Here is a 22,464-nt window from a genome sequence, read left to right on the forward strand (position 1 = left end):
TCATACTTTTATAAGATATCCCTTTGCTATCGAGATTGGGGACTGTGTGCTTTTGGTGGCCGGTAACGACTCGAATCAATTATTATCCAGAGTCAAGTAACAGTAGTCCTTTTCCGTTTTCAGCTCAAGCCACTAATAGGCAACCATGGTGAATCAACTCCCGTTCTCAACTTTGTAAACGGACTTTCGGCATGGTTTTTGCTGGAGAGCTTCAGCAGCTCATCTGCAAGCAGTTAGGATTGAGCAAAGCGCAATTATATCAGCTAACGAAGCCAGAGAAAGCAAGAGATAAACCTGATTGACAAGCTTGGGCTCGGCCAAAAAGGGCCATGCACCAGTTGTCAAACAAGTGGTTGCTTGTCATAGACAACAAACGTCACCGATCTAGCTAAAAACTAGCTAAACAATAGATCAGGATTATCCACAAAACATCAGTCTACTTTGCACCACTATCTTCGACAAAATTTTGGAATTTGGGGTCCTTCGCCTGAAAAATATGCGAAAACTACGGGAAAAGCAGCGAAAATCACTACAATACATCCCAAAAACATAACATATACAACACAAAAGTATATTAAAGCATACTTTGTGGTCTAACGAAGGTATTCTGTCATTTGAACCGCTCGAAAAAGGCGTGTGTGAACGTCAGATGGCTACAACGCCCCAACAGCAGAGACGGCCAGGCACCCGTCGAAAATCAAATTGTGAGACATTTTGAGCCACCGTGCACTCATTGGGCTTGATATGATGGCCCAAAGACAACCGTTAGCACAGGGTACTACTGCGGTAATATTCTATCAGTGCGAAAACTGGATGCCGTGAACCAAATGGCCATGAACGGGTTTGTTTTGGAAACCAAATCTGTTGGAAGCCAAAGGTTGCGCAATGTTCAGACATGGAGCTTCTCCACTCCAGATGTAAAAAACGCAGCAAAAGTGGCGTAGGCAGAAATTTTTGTTTTGGGGGATAATACCTTATGGCCTGGGAACACTTTGATGTCAAGTTTATCTTATATGATCGTATTATCCTCCGGCAAGAGGTCAAAGAAAACAGGCCTACACCCAGTTTCGGGAGACCCGTAAAACAACTGAGACCAGCAATGGCTGGCATTTTCCATCATTGTCGGCTGATCTTGTAACAAGCGTATCTATTGCATGTGCTATTTCACAGCCACCCTAGTTGACTATATAGGACGGTAAAAAGAAAAAAGCGCAATCATGTTTGTCTTATTTTATACGCTAATTAACAATGTCTGGGTAATTATGGGACACCCTGTACTGCATAAGTTTTTCAGTGATGCCGCAAAAGTGTTGTATGTATCTCCTTTTATTGTGCAGTCGGCGGGACCGATTCAAAATTGAGCCGTTGCTACTAAAATAGCAGCATCTGACGTCAGATGATGAACAGGAAAAATAGTTGCGTAAATTTAGACATAAACCACCCACAGACCATGAATATCATTTGAAGGCACTATAGACGACCATTAACTAACTAGATGTGATGAAGATCAAATGTAAGGAATACGCTCATTTTACAAAATTACATGCAAGTACCAAAAAGTGATGTAAGTACTTATTCAACGGTCATTTTCAGCGCTCCCCGCTAACGTGACTTCAAGTTGAGATATTTGCGGCAAGGTACCGAATTGAGCAAAATGGTTTTAATTTACATTATAACTTGTTGTGTTTTGTCAGAAAATGGTCCTAACTCAGATTTTGTGGAAAAAGGTCATTATCTCCCTTTAAGTGTCCGCCGTGGACTGCCCAGTGCCCACTGTCCGATTGGGTCCCCACCCGCTGACCCGCTCCCCTGCGTCCCGTTTCAGAGAAGCGGTTCACCTTCCTCAGCTCAGACGAGGTGGAGAGGATGAGACAGGAGGAAGGTACGCACTCCTAACTTACCCTCGTATCAGCGAACACCGCTATCGCATAGGAATGGCATACAGACGGCGTAGCTGCTTTTGTTGCGATTCACCGTGTCCTCATGATGTCCTGGTGATTCTAGTTTACCCGTTACTTGTTGACGTGTGGGACAACTGTTTAGAACCAAAATTATTACTTTCTTTTTAGTGAGGTATAAAACTCGGCCGGGAGTAAGCACGCAGTTTTGAATTCGGTAAGAAGCGATCCGATTAACCCTATTAGTGGCAGGGGGGGTTGTTTTCATCCACCCCTCAGGGTTTTCGGGAATATCTCCGAAACCGCCGAAGCTACGATGCTGAAATTTTCTGACTTTTCCTAAAACTAAATTGGGCACATTCTCTGAAAATTTCAAGTTCATAACTTTACCAGGGGCGGCTCCAGAGCACTGGGAATTGGGGGGTCCTATTCGTGAAGCGAGTCATTTGGGCGAAGATCACGATTCTGATGTATTATAACTGTATGCACCAGTTTTACGAACAGTGAATGAAAGGTATCATGTGATAACATATACAAAGTTATTGTGCATCCTCTTTTGACACGTTTTTGCTATAATAGGCGGATCCAGGCGTCCAAAAAGGGGGGTTATTTTTTACCTCCCAACATAGGTGCCCTGACACCGCCTATGCATGACCAATACAATTTTAGTCGTTCTCTCATAAGAAAATTGTAACATAACAAGACCATTGCCACCTTTTTTAGAAACAGTACCAACAAAAACCTTATTTACTATAATTTTTGTGTACCCCCATTCTCAATGATCTGTATCCGCCTATGATTTTTGAAAATGCATATTTTTAGGATCCATGTGAATTCCTGGTTCATTCTCTATCGATCGGCAAAAGTTGCGTTAAGATTGGTTCAGAAACCTGGCCGTGATAAACAGTCTAAAATGTATCTGCAATTTGCCCGTTTTTACCCCCCTCTACCCCCCTATTGACATTTTTTAATTTTTTTTTTTTTTTAGAAATGTAGATCACGTTGAGCGAAATCGAATGCCGTTTGAATTTTGAAAATCGGCCCGTTAGATCTCGAGATATCAAGGGGGGGTCGTAAACAGCCCCCCCCCCCCGTGCCACTAATAGGGGTAGCCAGGAGCCTGCCACTAATAGGGTTAAATTTGCAACGATGTGATCAAAATGTGCGGTTGATCTTGACATTAACCCGCGCACCGACGGGGGGGGGCGGATATCCGCCCCCCCCCCCTGAGGTTTTTCGCGGATAGCGGGAAAATCGCGGCGCTACGCGCGAAATTTGGTACGACTATTCTCTCATCAATTTTACACATGGTGTGCAAGTTTGAACCTCCTAACTTTTAAGGTCAGGTCACCAGGTCACTTTGAATGACCCAACCTCGTCACTTTTTTGCAACTTTGTCACCGTGCCAGAGCTACAGTAGATGTCGGAGGCCTTTGAAAGTCGCAGGATGTTATTAGGTCATTAGTAGCTACGATTTGTATATCTCGGAATTTTGATGTCGGTGACCTAAGGTCAGGTCAACCGTCAATTTCTCGACCTCCCTATTATAAGTCAATGGGGGAAAAATCAACTCCCTGTTTTTACCACTAAAACGGGTCGGAATGGCCCCATATACCATACATAACTTCATATACGATCAACCTTCACTACCTTGAGGTCTGTTTTGCTGTTGGGCAACTGTAAGGTCATGTGACGTCATCAAAGGTCACCAAAGGTTTTTTGCCAATAACTCCGTACAGGAACAAGATACAGACGCGTGGATGGTCTCATTGTGCTCAGCTCGTCAAGACGCATCGAATGGTATACATGATGACCTCGAGGTCACGTGACCTGAGGTCAACCTTTGACCTTGACCTTTCGAGGTCAACATATATATCATTCGATGCGGATTGACGAGAGGATCACGATGATGCCCTTAGTTTGTTCCTATCTTGACTAATTCGAAAGTTATTCGAGAAAAACTCTCCCCATATCTAGCGCCGCCATTTTGACTTTTTCGACCCCTGTGACGTCATCTTTGACCTGACCTGAAAATGACCTTAGTGAAAATTGTAGACCTTGTCCGTGCGTATCCGATGCCGTTTACCGCTTGTCGCTATCATGCTTCGTTCTCGAGATCTCAGGGTCATCCGCCCCCCCCCCCCGTCGGTGCGAAGTTGGCGCAGACCCCCGTCGGTGCGCGGGTTAATATATTGCGAGTTAATAAATAGCTAATCCCATCGATCGTGAAGATAACTGTTCTAGCTGCGTACTCACCCCATCGATGCTCCTCGCTGGTGATTGGGCCCGTCTCCCACTGCTCTCTGTCTGTGACTGGCGGCCGGGCTCTGACGGTCTCCCACTGGTCTGTGTCTGTGACTGGCGGCCGGGCTCTGACGGCGGTCCGTCCCCCCGCCCGCAGAGGAAAAGTACGGTACGATGACGGCCGAGGAGTTCGAGAGTCACATGGAGACGCACCTGGTGGGCGCCCCGGACCCGGCCGACAGCGGCCTGCTGGCCATGACCGCCTCGCTGTCGGCGGCCGAGCCGGACGACAGGTGAGCTGCGCTGCTCCCCTCCCCCTGAGACCCGGTGAGCGCTGCTCCCCCTCCCACTGAGATCCGGTGAGCGCTGCTCCCCTCCCCCCCCGGGGCCGGGGCCGGACGGCAGTTGAGTGCTGCCGTCCAAACGCGCCGCCCCGACACCATCTGGTTTGTTACTGTCGGCCTGTGTCCGTTTACCGTCTGTGAGCAGTGCCAAGGTGCGACGACCACTGTTCGTTGGGTACAACATCCCGGTGTTGTATTGTATCCTATCCATCCGTGTCGTGCGGTGTGTTTCCGTGTGAGTGGTACACTTTGCGTTATTTGTGTGTGGGTGGTGCAATTGTGTGCGTTTATATCCGTGTGAGCTGCGTACTGTGTGCGTTATATCCGTGTGAGTGGTACACTGTGCGTTATTTGTGTGTGAGCGGTGCACTGTGTGTGTTTATATCCGTGCGAGCGGTGCACTGTGTGTGTTTATATCCGTGCGAGCGGTGCACTGTGTGCGTTATATCCGTGTGAGCGGTGCACTGTGTGTGTTTATATCCGTGTGAGCGGTGCACTGTGTGTGTTTATATCCGTGTGAGCGGTGCACTGAGCCGGTGTGCTCCCGGCGGACAGCGGCGGCCCCCAGGAGGCGCCGCTCGACCACCGGCCGCCCGTGATGACGGCCAAGGCGGAGCGCCGGCTGCGTCAGCGGGTAGGCTCCGAGGACGAGCAGCAGCAGATGTCGCCGGCCGAGTGGCGCGCCCTGCAGGCCGAGAAACGCGCCGCCTGGCGCCAGGCGCGACTCAAATCGCTCGAACAGGTACGGACCCGCTCCCCCCCCCCCCCCCCCTCCCACACTGGACCCTGCACTTTGAACGTGATCCGACTGTAATGGAGCCGCTTAAACAAAATGCAGCCGGTCAATGCCGCGGAACACTTGTTTCAGTCTGACTCGTTAGTCGGCGCTCAACTTTCGGAGAGCCTAATGCGCCGGTTCGGGCGTTGGTGGCGAGCGATCGGTGGCCGCGGTATCGACTGGTCCGCCCGGCCGGCCCGGGCGAGCGCACCGTTCTGTTAGTGTTAAGCGATCTCTGCCGGTTCCAGGACGCTCTGCAGGCGCAGATCGTCATTAGAAAGATGAGCGAGCTGACAGAGAGTCCCGAACAGGCCGAGCGGCAGGGGGGCCCGGTGGACGACGACAACAACCCGCTGGTGTCGGCGGGCTCCGTCCAACAGGTCAGCCAGCCGCCCCTCAGATCACTCCGTTTCCATGTCTACACGTCAAACCAGATTTAACGATTTTCATGTTTCCAGAATTTCATGTGCGTTTTTATCGGATGCTATTCAGTATTCACCGTATGCAACAAAAACAAAAAATAAATAAATAAATAAATAAATAAATAAACGTATATATGGCTTTAGCTAGCACCGAATCCCATATTTACAATTTTAAATGTCTAAATGATATGATGGAGAAAAACCATCTTCCCAAATCGGCTTATTTTGTGCCATGGAAACGTGGAAGTGTTTTGTCGTGATAGTTGAACTTGACACCTTCATGATCGTTGTGTGTCATGCATCGTCTGAGATGTATCTCCCTATCAACTTTCCTACCGTGCGCCTCTCAAATCCCGTTTCCGAACGAGGTTTAGGAGGCATTTTGATTTGAACGAGGTTTGAACGGCCGGTCCTTTCGAGCGTCATTTCGGATGCACAGGTGTGTTAACTATCGGTGGACAGATAGGTGACAGCCTCTGACGGTGCCGTTACAGCACTCCGCGGCGGCGGGCGGCGCGGACAACAACGAGAACCCCGAGCGGCGGAGCAGGCAGCTGTCGTAGCGCACCGCGGCCGGCTCGTGTCGCGGCGATCCGAGGGGCTCCGCTCCCTCACACCATGTAATAAGGGACCAGACGAACAATCTTCCAAATATACATTCGGCGCGCTAGCAGCTGTTTTCGCGAGCTCCGCCAGCCCCGTGTGTGGACCCATGTTTCAGCGGCCGCCGAATCCACTGCCGGTTTCACTCAGAATCACAGTCGTTCGCACCCCGGGGCGCCAGCCGCACGGCGCGATTTGCTCTAATTTCATAAACATTGCTCTGCGTATTGTGTGCCGAATGAGGCCGTTGCCATTCATAGTGCCAGGAGGTAATGAGGTCGTGCGGATGCGGCGCCGTCGGCAGTATCGCCGCTTCTCTGTATCAGATGACACCCGGACTGCCGGAGCGACGCACGGAGCAGACGAACGGGGAGGGTTGCAGGTGCCTCAGCGCAGCCGGAGGACAGAGTCACGGCCCGAGCTTACCGGCCGCGGTGACTCCAGACGGAGCGAGACGATAGTCAACGAAATAATATCGTCAGGCGGATGTCCCATTTAATACTACTCGTGATGATGATTTGGTGTTTTAGGGCGCACCAGCAACGAGGCTATATGGCGCCCAAGTAATACTACTCGTCATAACTCAGTACGTCAAATACTTAGGTAACGAGAACAGGTCCCAGCTGAAGCTAACTAGGAGAAAAAGTGGGCAACTGTTGGACCGTGGAATTTTTAACAACCTGCAGTGCAGTGTGCACTGTGCAGGCTGCACAGGCGCCCTGTCGAGATGTTTCGTGTCTCGAGATGATTCGTGTACGTGTCTCGTACACGGCTAGAGCTCGTTGGCGGGAGCTCGACACTAGTCAACTTGTGCGTCAAGTTTGCAGGAAACCAGTCAATATTTGGCCTGACCAGTGAAGGAACGTTGCAAATTGCACTTTTTGATACAGTAACTTACGCTGAGCTAACGTTTTCGTAAGGTAAAGGCCAGATGCCCGCCCAACACTCCGTGGGGAAAATGTCCACCGGTTACCGAGTTGACAAAATACAGTTGCAGTAGTAGGGAGAGCACGGGTTGGGCCCCCTCGGCGCTCGTTATTTGCTGGCGCTTCCCAAGGGGATGGTTCGTGACGAGCGACAGTTTTAACGCTTTGGGTTGCCTTTTTACACTCTTCACTTTTTGAGAAATCGGACAAAATCGATGGCAGCTCAAACGCCATCAACCCTCGTCGGCTATCAGTTGGTGGTAACTGGTACATATGTAAAACAATCGAACTGAATAAATCGTATATTACTGTTTCATATTCAACAAAGGAACGTTCAGGAATGTTCTTGTTTCTCCTCCATTCTCTCTCATATAACCAGACGGCACTACAGGAAGAGGGAGTCCTCGGACCTACTCGTTGCACCATGGCTCTGCGTCGGAAGCTATCTGGAAGATGGGGGTGGGGTCTGCCCGTGTGATAAGGTACGAGTCGAACAGTGGCTACTCGCTGACAACAACTGGGTGCCGGCGCGGCCCGCCGAGCGCGCTGACGGCAGGGGTGGGGCGGCGCCATCACGAGCGCCGGCCGGCGGCTGACGCCGGCAGTAACAGCAGCAGCACTGACAGCAGCAGTGACAGCGGCAGGGGCGCCGCGGACGCGCCGGCGGCACCCGTCTGGTGCGGCGGTCCCTCGGTGGCTCGGTCCGCCGGCGCGCCGTCACCTGACACACAAACACGGCACGTCAACAAACAGTACACAGCGCGTCAACGAGCACAGCACAACACGTCAGCAAACAGCACAGCACGTCAACAAACAACGCAACACGTCAACAAAAAACACAGCACGTCAACAAGCAGGACAGCACACCGGCAAACACAGTACAACACGTCTCATCTCTCTCTCATCTCATATATTTAACACATTCATTCGAAACAGACAATCAGTGTCGCCTCGATTGGCGCAAAAGTGCCGGAGCACTTAACTCGGGGCGCCTCTCGAGTCCGCACAATCACACTGGGTGCCGCCCACAGCCTCGCAGCCGCTGCCCGCCACCGCGCAGACCGCTCTCAATAGATGTCAAGGCGCCGGCGCCGAGGGCAGCGCTCTGTGACGACCGGTGTCAAAGGACTGGGCGTTAGGGATAGGTGGCAGGATGGGAAGGAGAGGCAAAACGTTTGGTGGCATGGATGAATTGGTACACCGCTCGTGCTACCTCGAATTCGTCCCTGGGTCGTACCGTATTACCGTGTAGTATGAAGTCTAGTTGTTCCTTTTGTGATAAATTGTGTATGTCAATGCCTGTTATACCATTTATTATGTTTGTCATTCTCTCTCTTTCTTGTGTGTACTTTGGACATTTTAGTAAGTAATGTCCTGTGTTCTCGTTAGTTCTGCCTTGACAGTGGTTGCAATATGGAGATTCAGTTTTTTGTATTTGAAATAAATGGGATTTTAACTCTGACATCCCAACCCTTAGACGTGTTAGAAGTGTATTTTCCATTTTCGAACCATAAATATAATACTTTGGTGGTTTTTCTATATGTAAGTGAGACTTGAGATGTTTTTTAAATGAGAATAAAGTTCTAGTCTCTCTCAAGTTCTGTGGCAGTTCATTTATTAGTTTAATTGTACTGGGAAGAAACGAGTTTTTCAGTAGACAGGTTTTGGGATATATTTCCCTTCTGTTATTAGAGTTGCGAAGAAGTCGGTTGTTATTTCTTCGATCAGGGGGCAATAGTTGTTTGATATATGTTGGAGTATCGTCGAGCGTCAGTCGTTGGAAAAATACTATCTTATGCATTTCACGTCTCTTCTTTAATGAAGTCCATCCTAGTTCTCGTCTGAGATTGTCTGTCGGAGTTCTAAATAATGTCGCAGTCACAAGTCTGGCCCCTCTGTTCTGAAGTGTTTCAAGTCGTAAAGTATCGTGTGCTGTTAGCAGTCCGTCGTAAATGATGTCCGCGTAGTCAAAATATGGCAATACATGTGTCGTATATATTTGTTGCAATAAGGTCCTGGGCAAGTAGGAAGCGATACGATAGAGTGGGCTAAGGGCAATGTTAACTTTTCTGATGATGTCGTTGATGTGCTCGTGAAACCTAAGGTCGTTCGAAATTGTCAATCCCAGGTGTTTATGATTAGCAACAACTGGGATGGGCATGGCTGCAAATGTTAGTTTTGGTGGGATTTTCTGTTTGCGTTTTGTGAAATGCTGTTGGAGAGTTTTCCTTGGGTTAAATTGTATCATCCAGTTGTCACCGTACTTGTGGATTTCATTTAGATCTCTTTGAAGTGAGCTTTCAACTGTTTCTCTATTATTAGGAGAGTGTGGGGCTATCAGACAAGCATCGTCGGCGAAGAATAGCATTTCATTTTCGGTTTTTGTTGAAAGGTTATTTAAGTACATTAACGCTAAAAGGGGGCCCAAAACTGAACCCTGAGGGCATCCCGCTTGAAGTGGTCGGAGCGAAGATGTGGAATTGTTTATTACTACGCGTTGATGTCGATTTGTTAAGTATGAAGTTAGCCATGGTATAAGGTTTGCGGCCACTGGCGGATCCAGGCTTGCGTTTTGGGGGGGGGGCCAACTCATGCTGGAGCCAAACCTAGGGTACCCCCAAATCCTGTTTTCTCATCGGATTTAGGCCACTTATTTTTCGTCACAGCCCCGACTTTATGATTTTTTTTTAACTAGAAAGAAAAATATATAAATGGTAGCCCACCCGACCCATGCCTTTATATTACTTTGTAAGCACTTACCATTGCTTTTGTCGACCAGTTAGCCCGCTTCGAGTCAGTGCTTGGGTCCCTTTGCGGGCCGGGAGGTGGTAAAACACCCCCTGTCTAACTCGGCTCCTAGGCCACGCACTGATTGAACTATGTTTCATTATCGTTTGGGGGAGGGGGCAAACGGGCCACTTTAGACCTCTGGGAAGGTGGCATGGCCCTAAATGCCCCCTCCCTGGATCCGCCAGTGTAAGAGACCATTGGAGCTGCAGTTGGGTACCTCAGACGTCAGGGTACGCCCTCAGATGTATAGGACTCGCATGGAGACCTCTTATGCTATAGTGGACTGAAAGGACCCAAAGGAGCCTGTCAAGGGCTCCGGAGATAGACGTGGGCCCTCAGGAGCCCGCCAGAGCCCCCAATAAGGGATAAGTGAGGCATACCAAGTGCCTGCAATTGCATATTGCATAAGCCATAACGCCTTTACAAATCAATATATTATGTATCAGTGGCAGATCCAAGGGGGGCCACATGGGTCATGACTCATGACCCCCCTTGGTGCCCGGGGGCACCACAGGCGTGTCAGGGGCACCACCGGCCTAGCAGGGGCACCACCAGCCCGCCAGGGGCACCACAGGCCTAGCAAGTAGCAAGGGCACCACGGGCCTGTGAGGGGTCCCACAGGCTTGTCAGGGGCACCCCAGGTCTGTCAGGGACACCAGAGACCTGCCAGGGGCGCCGCCGGCCTCGCAGGGGCACCATGGGCCTGTCAAAGGGGCACCAGAGACCTAGTAGGGATACCACAGGCCTTACAGGGGCACCACCGGCCTTACAGGGGCACCGTGGGCCTGTTAGGGGCATCACAGTCCTGTCAGGGCCCAGGGGTACCAGCGGCCTAGCAGGGGCGCCACAGGCCTGCCAGGGGTACCACCGGTCTAGCAGGGGCACCACCGGCCTCGCAGGGGCACCATGGGCTTGTCAGGGGCCCCACCGGCCTCGCAGTGGCACCACCGCCCTCGCAGGGGCACCACCGGCCTCGCAGGCATCACGGCATCACGCAGGCCCTTGGGCCTGTCGGGGGCATCACGGGCCTGTTGGGGGCACTTAAGGCTTGTCAGGGGCACCACAGTCCTGTCAGGTCCCAGGGGCATCAGCAGCCTAGCAGGGGCACCCTAGGCCCGCCAGAGGCACCACAGGCCTGCCAGGGTCCAGGGGCACCACAGGCCTAGCAAGGGCACCACGGGCCTGTCAGGGGCACCTCAGGCTCCCGTGCTACCCCCCCCCCCCCCGGATCCGCCAGTGATGCCACACCACGCGAAACACCGCCAACTACCAGCTGCCGCGCCATAAACACGTGCCAACAACAGTCTTTTTTTGAAGGTCGACTCCGCTCGCGCAACTTTTGACTGACCCTCACTGCTACCATATTGCTTCCATATTATACTGTGGAAACTTTACTTCACCAAGTGGCTAAAAACCTCCATCAAGGTATATTTTCTTAGAAATTTTTTTTTTCTGACGTTTTGGGGGGGGCCAAACAGGCCACTTTAGGCCTTTGGGGGGGCCATGGCCCCCGTGGCCCCCCCTGGATCCGCCAGTGGGTTTGCCAGACCGAATTCATGTTCACATTTGTGGAGAAGGCCCTTGTGCCAAATTTTCTCGAAATAGCGGCTGATGTCCAGATAGATAATGTTATGGTCCTTCCCGTCGTCAAGGTTTTCATATAACGAATGGGTTAAGTAGAAAAGCTGCAACTGGGTCCCATGTCCGGGCCGGTAACCGCTTTGCCGCTCCGTTAGTAGGTTGTGTTCAGTTATGTGGTTGTAAATACGCTTGAATACTATTTTTTCAAATATTTTCGAGATGCAGCTTAATAAACTGATGGGCCTGTACCCTTCTACATCTGCTGGACTACCTTTGTTTTTAAAAATTGGTTTCACGTTTGCAATTTTCCAGCTCTTTGGGTACTGGCTTGTGTCGATAGACTTATTGAACAGTTTTGAAAGTGGTTCAGCGAGAATAACTGCCGCTAACTTTATTATTCTTACTGGTACCTCATCGGAACCGGTTGATTTATTTACATTTAATCTATTTATTATACTTAATACTTCTCGTTCTGATATTTTGGCCGCCCTTAATAATGGGACTTCTGGATAGTCCTGTGGCTGAATCACTATCGTTTCGCTGTCTTCAAGATGTGATTGGGCGGCAAAATATGCATTTAATAAATCAGCTTTCGCCTCATCATGTTCTATTAACCCGCGCCCGGCTGGGGGTCCTGGATTTCCACGCCCTGCTGGGGGGGGGGTGTTTGAACACCCCCCCTTGTAACTCGGCTCCTGGGCCACGTAGAGATACGCGGAAGGCGGCGTTCGAAAGAGCGTCAAAAATAATGACGAAATCACTTCGGTCAATTTTTTGGTCAGGTCAAAGGTCAGGTCACCAGAGGTCATTGAAGGCAAAATTTCGCCGATTTCCAGGTCGAATGTCGAAAATTTCCAAGAAGCCAATGCATAACTCGAGAACCAATAGAGCTACAGCGCCGCGGAAAAGCGCATTCGATAGCCCTATTAAAGCCCTTTCTGAGTAATTCTCTCAGATTTGACCTAACGTCAACGGTTTTGCCTGCAGGGGGCAAAAATTGCAAAAATAGCCGATTTTTTCGAAAACAGTTTTTCTGCAATAACTTTTGACCCAAGCCTTGTACGAGCTTACTTTTACCGGCATTGTGTTCCTCTCGTCAAGACGCATCGAATGAACTATAAGTTGACCTTGAAAGGTCAACTTGAAAATTTGACCTCAGGTCAAGGTCATGACCTGACCGGAAAGGGTCATGTTGCATATCAGTCGATCCGTATCGTCGAGCTGAACACATCTAAGGCATTTTCATCGCTCTAGCATGCCTCTATCAAAAGTTATTTGCGAAAAACTGTTAGATACCATTCGTGACCTAAGATGACCTCAGGGCATAAACAAGGGTCACGGACACCATTTTCATGTTCAGTGTGTCTGAACCACTTGTAATTCGGTGTTTGGGAGTGTTTATAATGTCTTTTGTCCAAAAGAGGCGCATTTCAATTTTCTCCCATTGACTTATAATGGGGAGGTCGCAAAATTGACCTGACCTTAGGTCATCGATATCAAAATTCTGAGATATACATTTTGTACATGCTATTGCTCTTAGCAATCGCTGAAAGTTTCAAAGCGCTCGGTCCCTCGGTGTAGCTATGACAGACATTGAAACTTTTTATGAGGTGAGGTCACTTCAAGTGACCTGGTGACCTGACCTTGAATGACCTTTGTCTGAAATTTTCACAACATGTGTAGAATTGATGTACAATAAGGTGTACAAAAAACGGCGGCGCTCCGCGCCGCCGTTTTTGAGATATTCGCGAAAAACCACAAGGGGGGGTGTTCAAACACCCCCCCCCCAGCCAGGCGCGGATACAAGGGGGGGGCCATGGGGGCCATGCCCCCCCCCCTTGGCCGATTTTTTTTCAAAAATAAAATAAAAAGTTAAAAAGTTAAAAAGCTGAAAAGGGGGCCTCCTGAAAATAAAGTGGCCGAAATCCGATGAGTTTTTTTTTTTTTAACCTACCCACTTAGTTATTTCTTAGAAGACTAGCTGACATAGGCGTAGGAACAGGGGGGGCCACGTGGGCAAGTGCCCACCCACTTTTTGAGGTGGGGGGGGGCCAACCATGTGTTTTGGCCCACCCACTTTTTACTCGAGGCCCCTCGTCTCGATTTGGGAGGACGTCGTCATCTTCCAGAATAAACAAACTCGGTAAAAATAAGTTCCACGAATCCCCACGCACAGACTCCAAGGGGCCGTGATGGATACAAGGAGGCCCTCTGTTCATACTTGTCAGTCGAAGCCCCTGAGACTGATGGCCTGAGAGGCCCTAGTGGATCTGAGGAGGCCCCAATATCCACACTGGTCTGGGGAGGCCCCTGACACTGGCGGTCTGGGAGGCCCCTCTATCCACACTAGTCAGAGGTCTGAGACTGGTGGTCTGTGAGGCCCCTCCATCCACACTAGTCAGAATAGGCCCCTGACACTGGCGGTCTAGCCGAGGCCCCCTACCCTCACTAGTCAGAGGAGGCCCCTCTATCCTCGATAGTCAGAAGAGGCCCCTGAGACTGCTGGTCTGGGAGGCCTATCCATCTACACTGTAGTCAGAGGAGGCCCCTGAGACTGATGACCTGAGAGGCCCTTATAATCACACCAGGCAGAAGAGGCCCATGAGACTGATGGACTGAGAGGTCCTTCTATTCATACTGGCCACAGGAGACCCCAAAAACTTTCGGTCTGGGAGGTCCCTCAATCCGGCACCAGTCAGAGGAGTCCCCTGAGACTGATGGCCTGGGAAGCCCTTATATTCACACTAGGCAGAGGAGGCCCCTGAGACTGATGGTATGAGAGGCCCTCATATTCACACCAGTCAGAAGAGGCCCCCGAGGCTGATGGCTGTGAGGCCCTTCTGTTCATATAACTGGCCACAGGAGGCCCCTGAAACCGGTGGTCTGGGAGGGCCCTCTATCCAAACTAGTCAGAAGAGGCCCCTGAGACCGATGGTCTGAGAGGCTCTTATATTCATACTGGCCACAAGAGGCCCCTGAAACAGATAGTCAGAGAGGTCCACCCTAATGAATCTGAGGGGGCCCTCTATTCACATTTACACTTTTCTAGGGAGGCCCCCGAGACTGATGGTCTGAGAGGCCCTTTTATTTATACTGTCCACAGGAGCCCCTGAGATTAATGGTCTGAGAGGCTCTTCTATTTATACTATCCAAAAGAGGCCCCCAGGATTGATGGTCTAACAGGCCCTTCTATTTATACTAGCCAGAGGAGGCCCATGAGACTGATTGTCTGAGAGGCCCTTCTATTCAAACTAGGCAGATGAGGCCCCTGAGAATGATAGTCCGAAGAGCCATGCGGCGGCAACTGGCCGTGGCCATATTTCGGCTCGGTAGGGCCCCACAGAGCTCATGAGAGCACCTCAAGGGCTCCTAAGTAGACACGCTTATCCCCATAAAGGTGCCACGCCGGCTTCTGAAGGCTCCTTGTAGGCATCTAAGGGCACTTTCCGGCCTCTAACGGCTCCACCCGCCTGTGATGGCTCAACACCAGTGTTTATGAGCGCCACACAGCGGCGCCTTTGAGGGTCATACTAGTGTCTCTTAGGGCCCTATATCGGTGGCTCTGGGGGCCTCACACCGGCGCCTCTGTGGGCCACCACACCTGTGCATCTCAAGGCTCTATACATAGGTACATCTGAAGGACCCACACCGACACCTCTGAGGGCCCCACACCGGTGACTCTGAGGACTCACTGGCTCCTGAGAGCACCATGTTGATGTCTAACGGCTCCACAAGGCCACTGAAGGCACCACACAAGCTCTCACTGAGCTCCAATGTCCATGTACCGGCCTCTGAGGGATTTAAGCCAGCGCATTCATAGCTCCACACCAGCAATTGTAAGGGCTTCACACTGAAGTATCTGAGGGTTCCACACCGGTGTCTCTAAGGGCCACATACCGGCATCTCTGAGGGCCCCATACCGGCGTCTCCGAGGGTCCACATCTGGCGGGCACCCATCAGCGACTGAAGGTCCCACACTGTCGACTCCGAGAGCCCCATCTGCGTCTGGGAGCAACATGCGTCTCTAAGAACCACAGCGGCTCCTCCGTCGAAAGATGGGCGTCTGCATGCCAAAGGGGAGCGGTTCTGAGACAGACAGTAGGGCACCTACGTGCAATAGAGGGGCGCCTATGAAGCCCATAGGGGCGCCTCAATGCGAAAGAGGGGTGCCTCTGAGGCCTAGATATATGGGCGTCCACATGCAATAGAGGTCTGCAAATTGCAATTGATCAATGCCATGGGGGTGCATTCATAAGAAACAGGGGCGCCGGCATGGCAAAGAGAGGCGCCTTCAAGTGTTCATAAAAGAGAGACGCCTATGATAAGCGCACATTGTATGCGACAACGGGGCGACTGTGGGACATATAGGGATGTCTCTGATGACTATACAGTATACATAGGGCGCTTATATGCCAAAGAGGGCGCCTATGAAGCTAATGGGGGCACCTGGGAAACGAGGAAGACATTTGTGTAAGGGTTTGCAGGGGTCATGCGGCGTTTGCGGCAAATAGATCCTAAAAAAAAAATCGGAGGGGAATAAGTTTTAAAAATGGTGCGGACTTTCCGCACTGTTCGCTTAAGCGGTTACGCCCCTGGGTACATCTGCCCGATCTCAGAAGCTAGATTTGGAGGTCATACTTGAAAGCAGCCAGCAGGACGAGGCAAGAGTCGGAGGCCCCTGAAAATAGGAGGCCCCCTGGAAAAGGAGGCCCCTTGACAGGGTGGCCCACCCACTTTTAATGACGTTCCTACGCCCGTGCTAGCTGAGAAGACTTCTTTGTTAGAAGATTGGTAAAGCTTTTCATAACTTGGAGGTCTCTTATACTCACAGAGATGACCACTTTTACAGGGCCTCCTAACCTGCACAGAGGGCCTCCAAGCCTGCACAGATGTTGAGATGTTGCCTGAACAGCTAGATAAGCTCAAAAGACGCAGTTTTTTTTGGGGGGGCCAACAAGTGGGAAGATGGGGCCTCCAACAGGTGGGATTATGGGGGGGCCTCCTGGTTTCTAATGGCCCCTCCCTTGGAGATTTTCTGGATCCGCCCCTGCCCCCAGCAGGGCGCGGGTTAAGTTGTTACTGTTATTATTGTTATGCAAAGGGGGAATATGCGAAGATTTTGTTTTCCCAATCATTTTCCTTATGATTGAGTGGTACTTGTGTGGGTTGTGTTTCATTTGGACAAGGAGATGTCCTTCTTTAATAAGATAATTACGCTTTAATTTGTGTACCATTGCTGTAACTTGGTTACGGCAATGCCTCCATCTATTCCACTGCAATTTATTTAAACTGTCATCGGCACTGTTTTCTCTTCGAGCTACTCTAAACAGTCTGTCCCTTTTTCTCATCAAACGTTTCAGTTCAGCAGTTACCCAGGGTTTATCTTTTGGTCGGGGGGACACTCTCTTCTTGGGAATACTTTTTTCAGCTGCTTTCATTAGTGCAGAAGTGAGCAATTCGGTAGCGGTGTCTATGTCGTTGTCTAGAATACTGTCCCAGTCCGTTGTCATAAGTTCGTGCGCCAGTCGTTGGGAGTCGAGTTTGGAATAGTCCCACACCACCTTGTGTCGCGTCAAAGTTTCTTCTACCCAGTCGTTGAGGGTTACATATATTGGACAGTGGTCTATGGAGGAAAACGGTGGCAATACTCCGCTGTCTATGACGCTTTCCCGGTCGGATACCAGGCAAAGGTCTCTGAGATTCGCGATACTGCCCACGTAACGCGTCGGCTCGTTTATGAGTTGGGTAAATGATAGAGACTCAGTGGTTTCCTTTAATTGTTTCTCAAATTTAGTGATGGGAGTATGATTTTGCAGAGGATCTTGCAGGAATGAATTACCGGCGTTGAAATCTCCCATTATTATTATCACGGACGGGTTGTACTTCTGAGCTTTAAAGACACTTTCCGAGAAGTTACTCAAAAAAGTTTCTAAGCGCTCAGTTGGTAAGTTTGGGGGTAGGTAGAGACAACAGGTAAGAACAGTACGTCACAGTACAGAACGTCGATTTAACACAGCAGCACAGCACAGCTGCATCTCAACAAAATAATTGTATAGCACAACAGCACGCAGCAACCATAACTGCACAGCAGGTCAACAAACAAACGCTACCCGACAGGGCGAGTTAGTGGTAGGCCTGCCTTCATGTACCATTGAAATACAAATCAATCGCTCTTACAACCGTGGTAGTTGGTAGTTGGTACAACCGTGATATGGACCTACATAATATAAAAAACATCACCGCCTTACCGGGATAAGAATGTAGGTGTGAAGTTTGTGAAGTTTATGATGCTCGTAAATTTCGTTAGGTAGTTCAGGGATCCCATTACCCAAGCCATTGTGTTTTCGCCATCGAGTTGACCTTCCAGTGTCGTAGTTATTGGGACACAACAGGCTCGCCCCAATCCCATCCATTTGACCTACAGAGGTCAACAAAGATCACTCGGCCGAACTTTGCACATATTGTGGTCCGCCGAGCGGAGATCCAACGAAAAGGGCATCCCGGAGAATAGTCTCAACGTGCAGAAGGAGTGACCTTATGGCTTACATGGGACCTTTAGAGGTGATGGAATCGACGCAGCGGACGGACGGTCCCCTCCCCCCCCCCCCCAACCTTGGCCACGCAGGCTCTGTTCGGTGAGGTAGGTCTAAGATTTCGATTACTATTGCGTAGGTCAAAATACGTTGCGAAGTGATCGATCGGGTGACCTTTGCTGGCCTTTGCAAGCTAAACGACTGGGCCGCGCCTCACACAATTTTCGCAGCTATCGAGAGACGACAACGCTCACCTTGGCCTCATCATGTTCGCAAATTAGGTCGCAATCCATTGAGTAAGAATTTAGACTGAGGCCTCTAGCCGGACTACAGCAAAGTTGCATCACCTATCTATAGTGTCTAATATACTGTTGACATTTGTTCTTTTTTGTCAGTGCCACGCTCGTCAAGCGGAATAATCTTTCCATTCGCCGTTTGAAGAACAGCGATTATGCATATGCATATAGCGCTATGAAATGATGCGCGTTCCCCTAATTCAATATAGGTACCCTGGCGCGTTTGTTTCATCGATCACATTGGGATTGCATCGAGTATCTTCGCCGGTGATATGCCGTGTAGGTGTATTTTCGTGTACAGTTCGCGCTGCCGATGGCCGTTACCTGGACGCTGGCCGTGTCGGCCGGTGCTGTCCGGTGCTGACGGGCCCGACTGGTGTCGCTGGCGCGCCCGCTGCCGGCGCCGCTCCTCCTGCCGGCGGCGCTGTTCGCGCAGTTTGTGCGCGGCCCGCGCGGCGGCCGCCTCCTGCTGGGCCAGCAGCTGGCGGCGGCGCGCCTCCTCGGCGTCCGGGCCGGCGGCCAGCAGCCGGCGCTCGGCGTCCGTGGGCGCCCGCTCTGCCGGCACCGGCCCGCCGCCGCCGTCACCGACAGCAGCCCAACCAAGCTACAGGTCTACACGGGCATGCAGTGACGTTACAATGGTGACTGCCCCCCCCCCCCCAAAGAATTTGTTGGCAAACTTTTTCTTAGACCGAGAACAAATACAATGTGGCATGAGGATGAACTACCAAAGTTGAAGGGTAAGCGACAAAAACGCTCCCTTTTCTCTTCATAGGTCGGCTAGAACTTCCCTATGACTCGGTGCCCACACCTACCTGTGAGTCTTATGGTGCCATCGGACTCTCCGTGCGGATTCTTCGCCACGCATTTGTAGGTGGTGAAGTCTGACCCGTCCACTTTCAGTATTTGCAGACGCATCTCCAGCTTATAGCCGTGACTTATGTTCTTCACTTTGTATCTCACTCCTGAAAAAAACCGCGTCAGCCGAGCCGGTGCACAGTCGCGTGCATATATGCACAATATATTGCATATATGCACTCACATATAGTGCATATATGCAATATATGCATATAGTGCATATATGCAATATATGCACTCACAATATATTGTGAGTGTATGACTAAATCAATTACAACTATCTCAGCATCATCTTCACGAAGGGGTCGGTGCCGGCGGCGCGACCGAGCCGTACCTGAGGAGAGCACGCCGGCGTTGGCCGACCACCAGTAGACCACCGAGGTCGGGTGGGCCTCGGTGGCGCAGCGCAGCGTCACGGAGGTGCCCTTGGCGGCGGCCATCAGTTGCTGCGTGACGTTCACCAGCGGCGCGACTGGCGAAAACGCAGCATCAGTCAGTCAGTATCAATAGTCAGCACAGCACAGACTGCAGCGAGGACACGGCATCAGTCGGCAGTCCAGTCAGCACAACACAGCGACTAGGACCAGTCCATCAGTTCCACCAGTCAGCACAGCACAGCACGACTGGGGGGAACACAGGATCAGTCCATCAGTACAAGATCAGTCACCACAACAGCACAATGATTGGAGGCACCCGCAACACCGACAGCATGGGATCCAGCGGTCCGGGCACCAGCAGTATGTTACTTAGGCCGGCAGTGGCAGTCACTGGCAACCACAACCGACAACGGATCATTGGTATCTCACAATTTACTTGGATAATATCGAAACAAAACTGTTCGGGTCCAGTGAGGATCGACGCATGCTCATAAAAAGCATTATGTGGTCAGATGAATTTCTGCAATCAGTTGATCAATTACCCGGCTCCTGAAGACGTGCCAGCTCAGCATTTATTTCGACCCAATGGGTCGCACGCCAATGCGCCGGACCAATATTCGCCTCCCGGCGGGCACCCGGCAGCGCGTCCAATCCCCTCATCCACTTAGATGGCGGCCACACACGCCGCGCTGGGGCGAGCGCCGTGTCGCACCAGTTCGGCTCACACATAGTGTGATAGGTATAGCGAACTTGCACTGCATCTGAAGCACGATCCGTTTGGAGACGGACGACGGTACACCATTAGACGGTGTAAACTTACACCGCACCTGGAGCACGCGGTCCGTTTGGAGGCGGTACACCATCAAACGGTGTGAACTTACACTGCACGTGGAGAACACGGTCCGTTTGGAGGCGGTACACCATTAGACGGTGTGAACTTACACTGCACCTGGAGCACGATCCGTTTGGAGACGGACGGCGGCACACCGTTGGAGGCGATGCACAGGTACACGGCCATGTGGTGTCGGCGCACGGGCGTGAAAATGATGTCCGTGTCGTTCACAGTCATGCCTGCCGACGTACAAAGGCCACGTGAGACGATATGCCGACACTGGGGCAGCTGCTGCGCGACATGGAGCCCACAAGGACAAGGCTACCGGGATCTGTGTAGCACGTTACGGGTTGGTGTAGGCACATCGAACAGCCCGTGTCTTAAAATTGGGGAGGGCGGTCAGCGGCATACAGCGGCGGGGCAATGACCCCCGGGGACAGCGAGCTGCGGAAACTGGTAAGCGCTACCTATATTGTCTATGGAGGATACTTTTTAACAAACCACTTCTGCTGAACATCACATAATTATGAAACACGTTTTTTATTGGGGTTACTGCTGACAAACGGCGTTACAATATTAGTTAATTGAATGTATGCTTAAAGGAAAAGGGCCACCTTTAACATGGGGATTGAAACTGAGATAGCCATCTTGTAGCCCGTGTCCGAAAACCTATTTGTTCACCTCCTTACGGCCGATTTCGGCCTCCATTCGTAGTTATCGGCAATTTTAAAAGAAAATACGCCAGGAATGCGTCCATATCCCAGGAATGCGTTCTAATCCGACAATACAGCCACCCGCGGCGAGGCTTTGGTTTTTTACCAATCAGCTCCAACCAGCTCAGCTTTAACCAATCAGCTTATCTGACACAATCCGACGAGTCTGTCTTCTGAACGCTGATTGGCTTGAGTGTGACGTCATCGCTATGCCATCATACAGTAGGTGCCGTAGAGAGTATCATATCAACATAGTACCAATATGTTAAATAGTTTTCAATACTTTTTCGCGAATTGTGCACTTCTGGCACCAGTTTTAAAAAGAAAATGAAAAATAATAATGTCAAAATGAAAAACAACGATATCTTCATATTTCACGAAGGTGGCCCTTTTCCTTTAAGAAGTAACAAAAATCAACACTGATAATTGCTTCAGAAAAAAAAATAGCGAAGCATTGTATCGGCAGTTCAGCAACAACCATGTTATCATGAATATCGTATATCGCTTATGCAGCGGGAGGAGATGGCATCAAATGAAATGAATACCTAATAGCCGCCAGCCTGAAGCCAAGGGCTGATCGGACTGCCATTTCTCACAGATACAAGATTCAGTCTGTTCGCGAACGGATAGATTTAAATAAACCATCGCATGGCTGGCGTCAATACCCACAACGAGGTGTTGTCCCTATGGCCAACTGTGTTATTATCCCTCCATTGACCTACTCCACGGCCAGCCAACACTGGTCAGAGCTCAATGGAAGCCGATATTTCCGTCTTTCCTGACCGTCTCGATCAGTACCGAAACCTGTCGGCAGCAAAAAGAGGCGCCACTCTGCGACCCAGAGAGCCAACTCGTGTCGGCGGCGACCGGTGCGCGGTTTTTGATCGGCCCGGCGCGGCCGCTGCAGCGATCACGGAGGGCGCGCCGATCGCCGGCGGGCACCGGGCCGCCGGCGCGCCGCACGCCGCCCTCCCTCGGCTTTTGCGCCGTCCCGCGGGAGGTCATTTTCAGGTAACAAGAAAACACTCTCAACAGGGCGGCGGCTCGGGCACTCAACTCTCCCGGGAGTCACATGTAATTATCTAGCGGACGCGCCCGGGCCCATAGCGAGAAAAAATTGCGTCCACAGGTAAGTGTGTTACACGAAAAACTAGGCAAGTTTATATCACTTTGCTCGCAGAGATTTGTAGGGCGTCTGCGTCAGAAAAGTCCCTCAGCAGGCAAAGTGAGAGATAATAATCATGGAAAGAGGGAGGAGAGAGAGAGAGA

The 22,464-nt window shown here is 50.8% G+C and overlaps 2 protein-coding genes across 5 annotated transcripts in view; one reads left to right on the plus strand and one right to left on the minus strand.

Annotated features, from left to right (window-relative positions):
• The window catches only part of LOC122380854 (protein lap4-like), a 30,760-nt gene extending 24,404 nt beyond the window's left edge, over window positions 1-6,356 (plus strand). For both annotated transcript variants that reach the window (XM_043364370.1, XM_043364371.1), the window contains exons 28-32: window positions 1,826-1,882; window positions 4,300-4,435; window positions 5,042-5,228; window positions 5,513-5,644; window positions 6,181-6,356. In XM_043364370.1, the coding sequence (XP_043220305.1) occupies window positions 1,826-1,882; window positions 4,300-4,435; window positions 5,042-5,228; window positions 5,513-5,644; window positions 6,181-6,249 (581 nt within the window). In that variant the 3' untranslated portion in view covers window positions 6,250-6,356. The remainder of the gene's footprint in view (window positions 1-1,825; window positions 1,883-4,299; window positions 4,436-5,041; window positions 5,229-5,512; window positions 5,645-6,180) is intronic.
• A 1,148-nt stretch (window positions 6,357-7,504) lies between these two features.
• LOC122380856 (lachesin-like) overlaps window positions 7,505-22,464 on the minus strand; it is a 152,080-nt gene continuing 137,120 nt past the window's right edge. For all 3 annotated transcript variants that reach the window (XM_043364373.1, XM_043364374.1, XM_043364375.1), the window contains 5 exons: window positions 20,593-20,721; window positions 19,608-19,745; window positions 19,231-19,380; window positions 18,740-18,970; window positions 7,505-7,936 (listed from right to left, as the gene is read on the minus strand). In XM_043364373.1, the coding sequence (XP_043220308.1) occupies window positions 7,788-7,936; window positions 18,740-18,970; window positions 19,231-19,380; window positions 19,608-19,745; window positions 20,593-20,721 (797 nt within the window). In that variant the 3' untranslated portion in view covers window positions 7,505-7,787. The remainder of the gene's footprint in view (window positions 7,937-18,739; window positions 18,971-19,230; window positions 19,381-19,607; window positions 19,746-20,592; window positions 20,722-22,464) is intronic.

The sequence above is a fragment of the Amphibalanus amphitrite genome, unplaced genomic scaffold, assembly GCF_019059575.1.
Source record: "Amphibalanus amphitrite isolate SeventyFive unplaced genomic scaffold, NRLGWU_Aamphi_draft 000108F_arrow, whole genome shotgun sequence".
In the NCBI taxonomy this organism is placed as follows: Eukaryota; Metazoa; Arthropoda; class Thecostraca; order Balanomorpha; family Balanidae; genus Amphibalanus; species Amphibalanus amphitrite.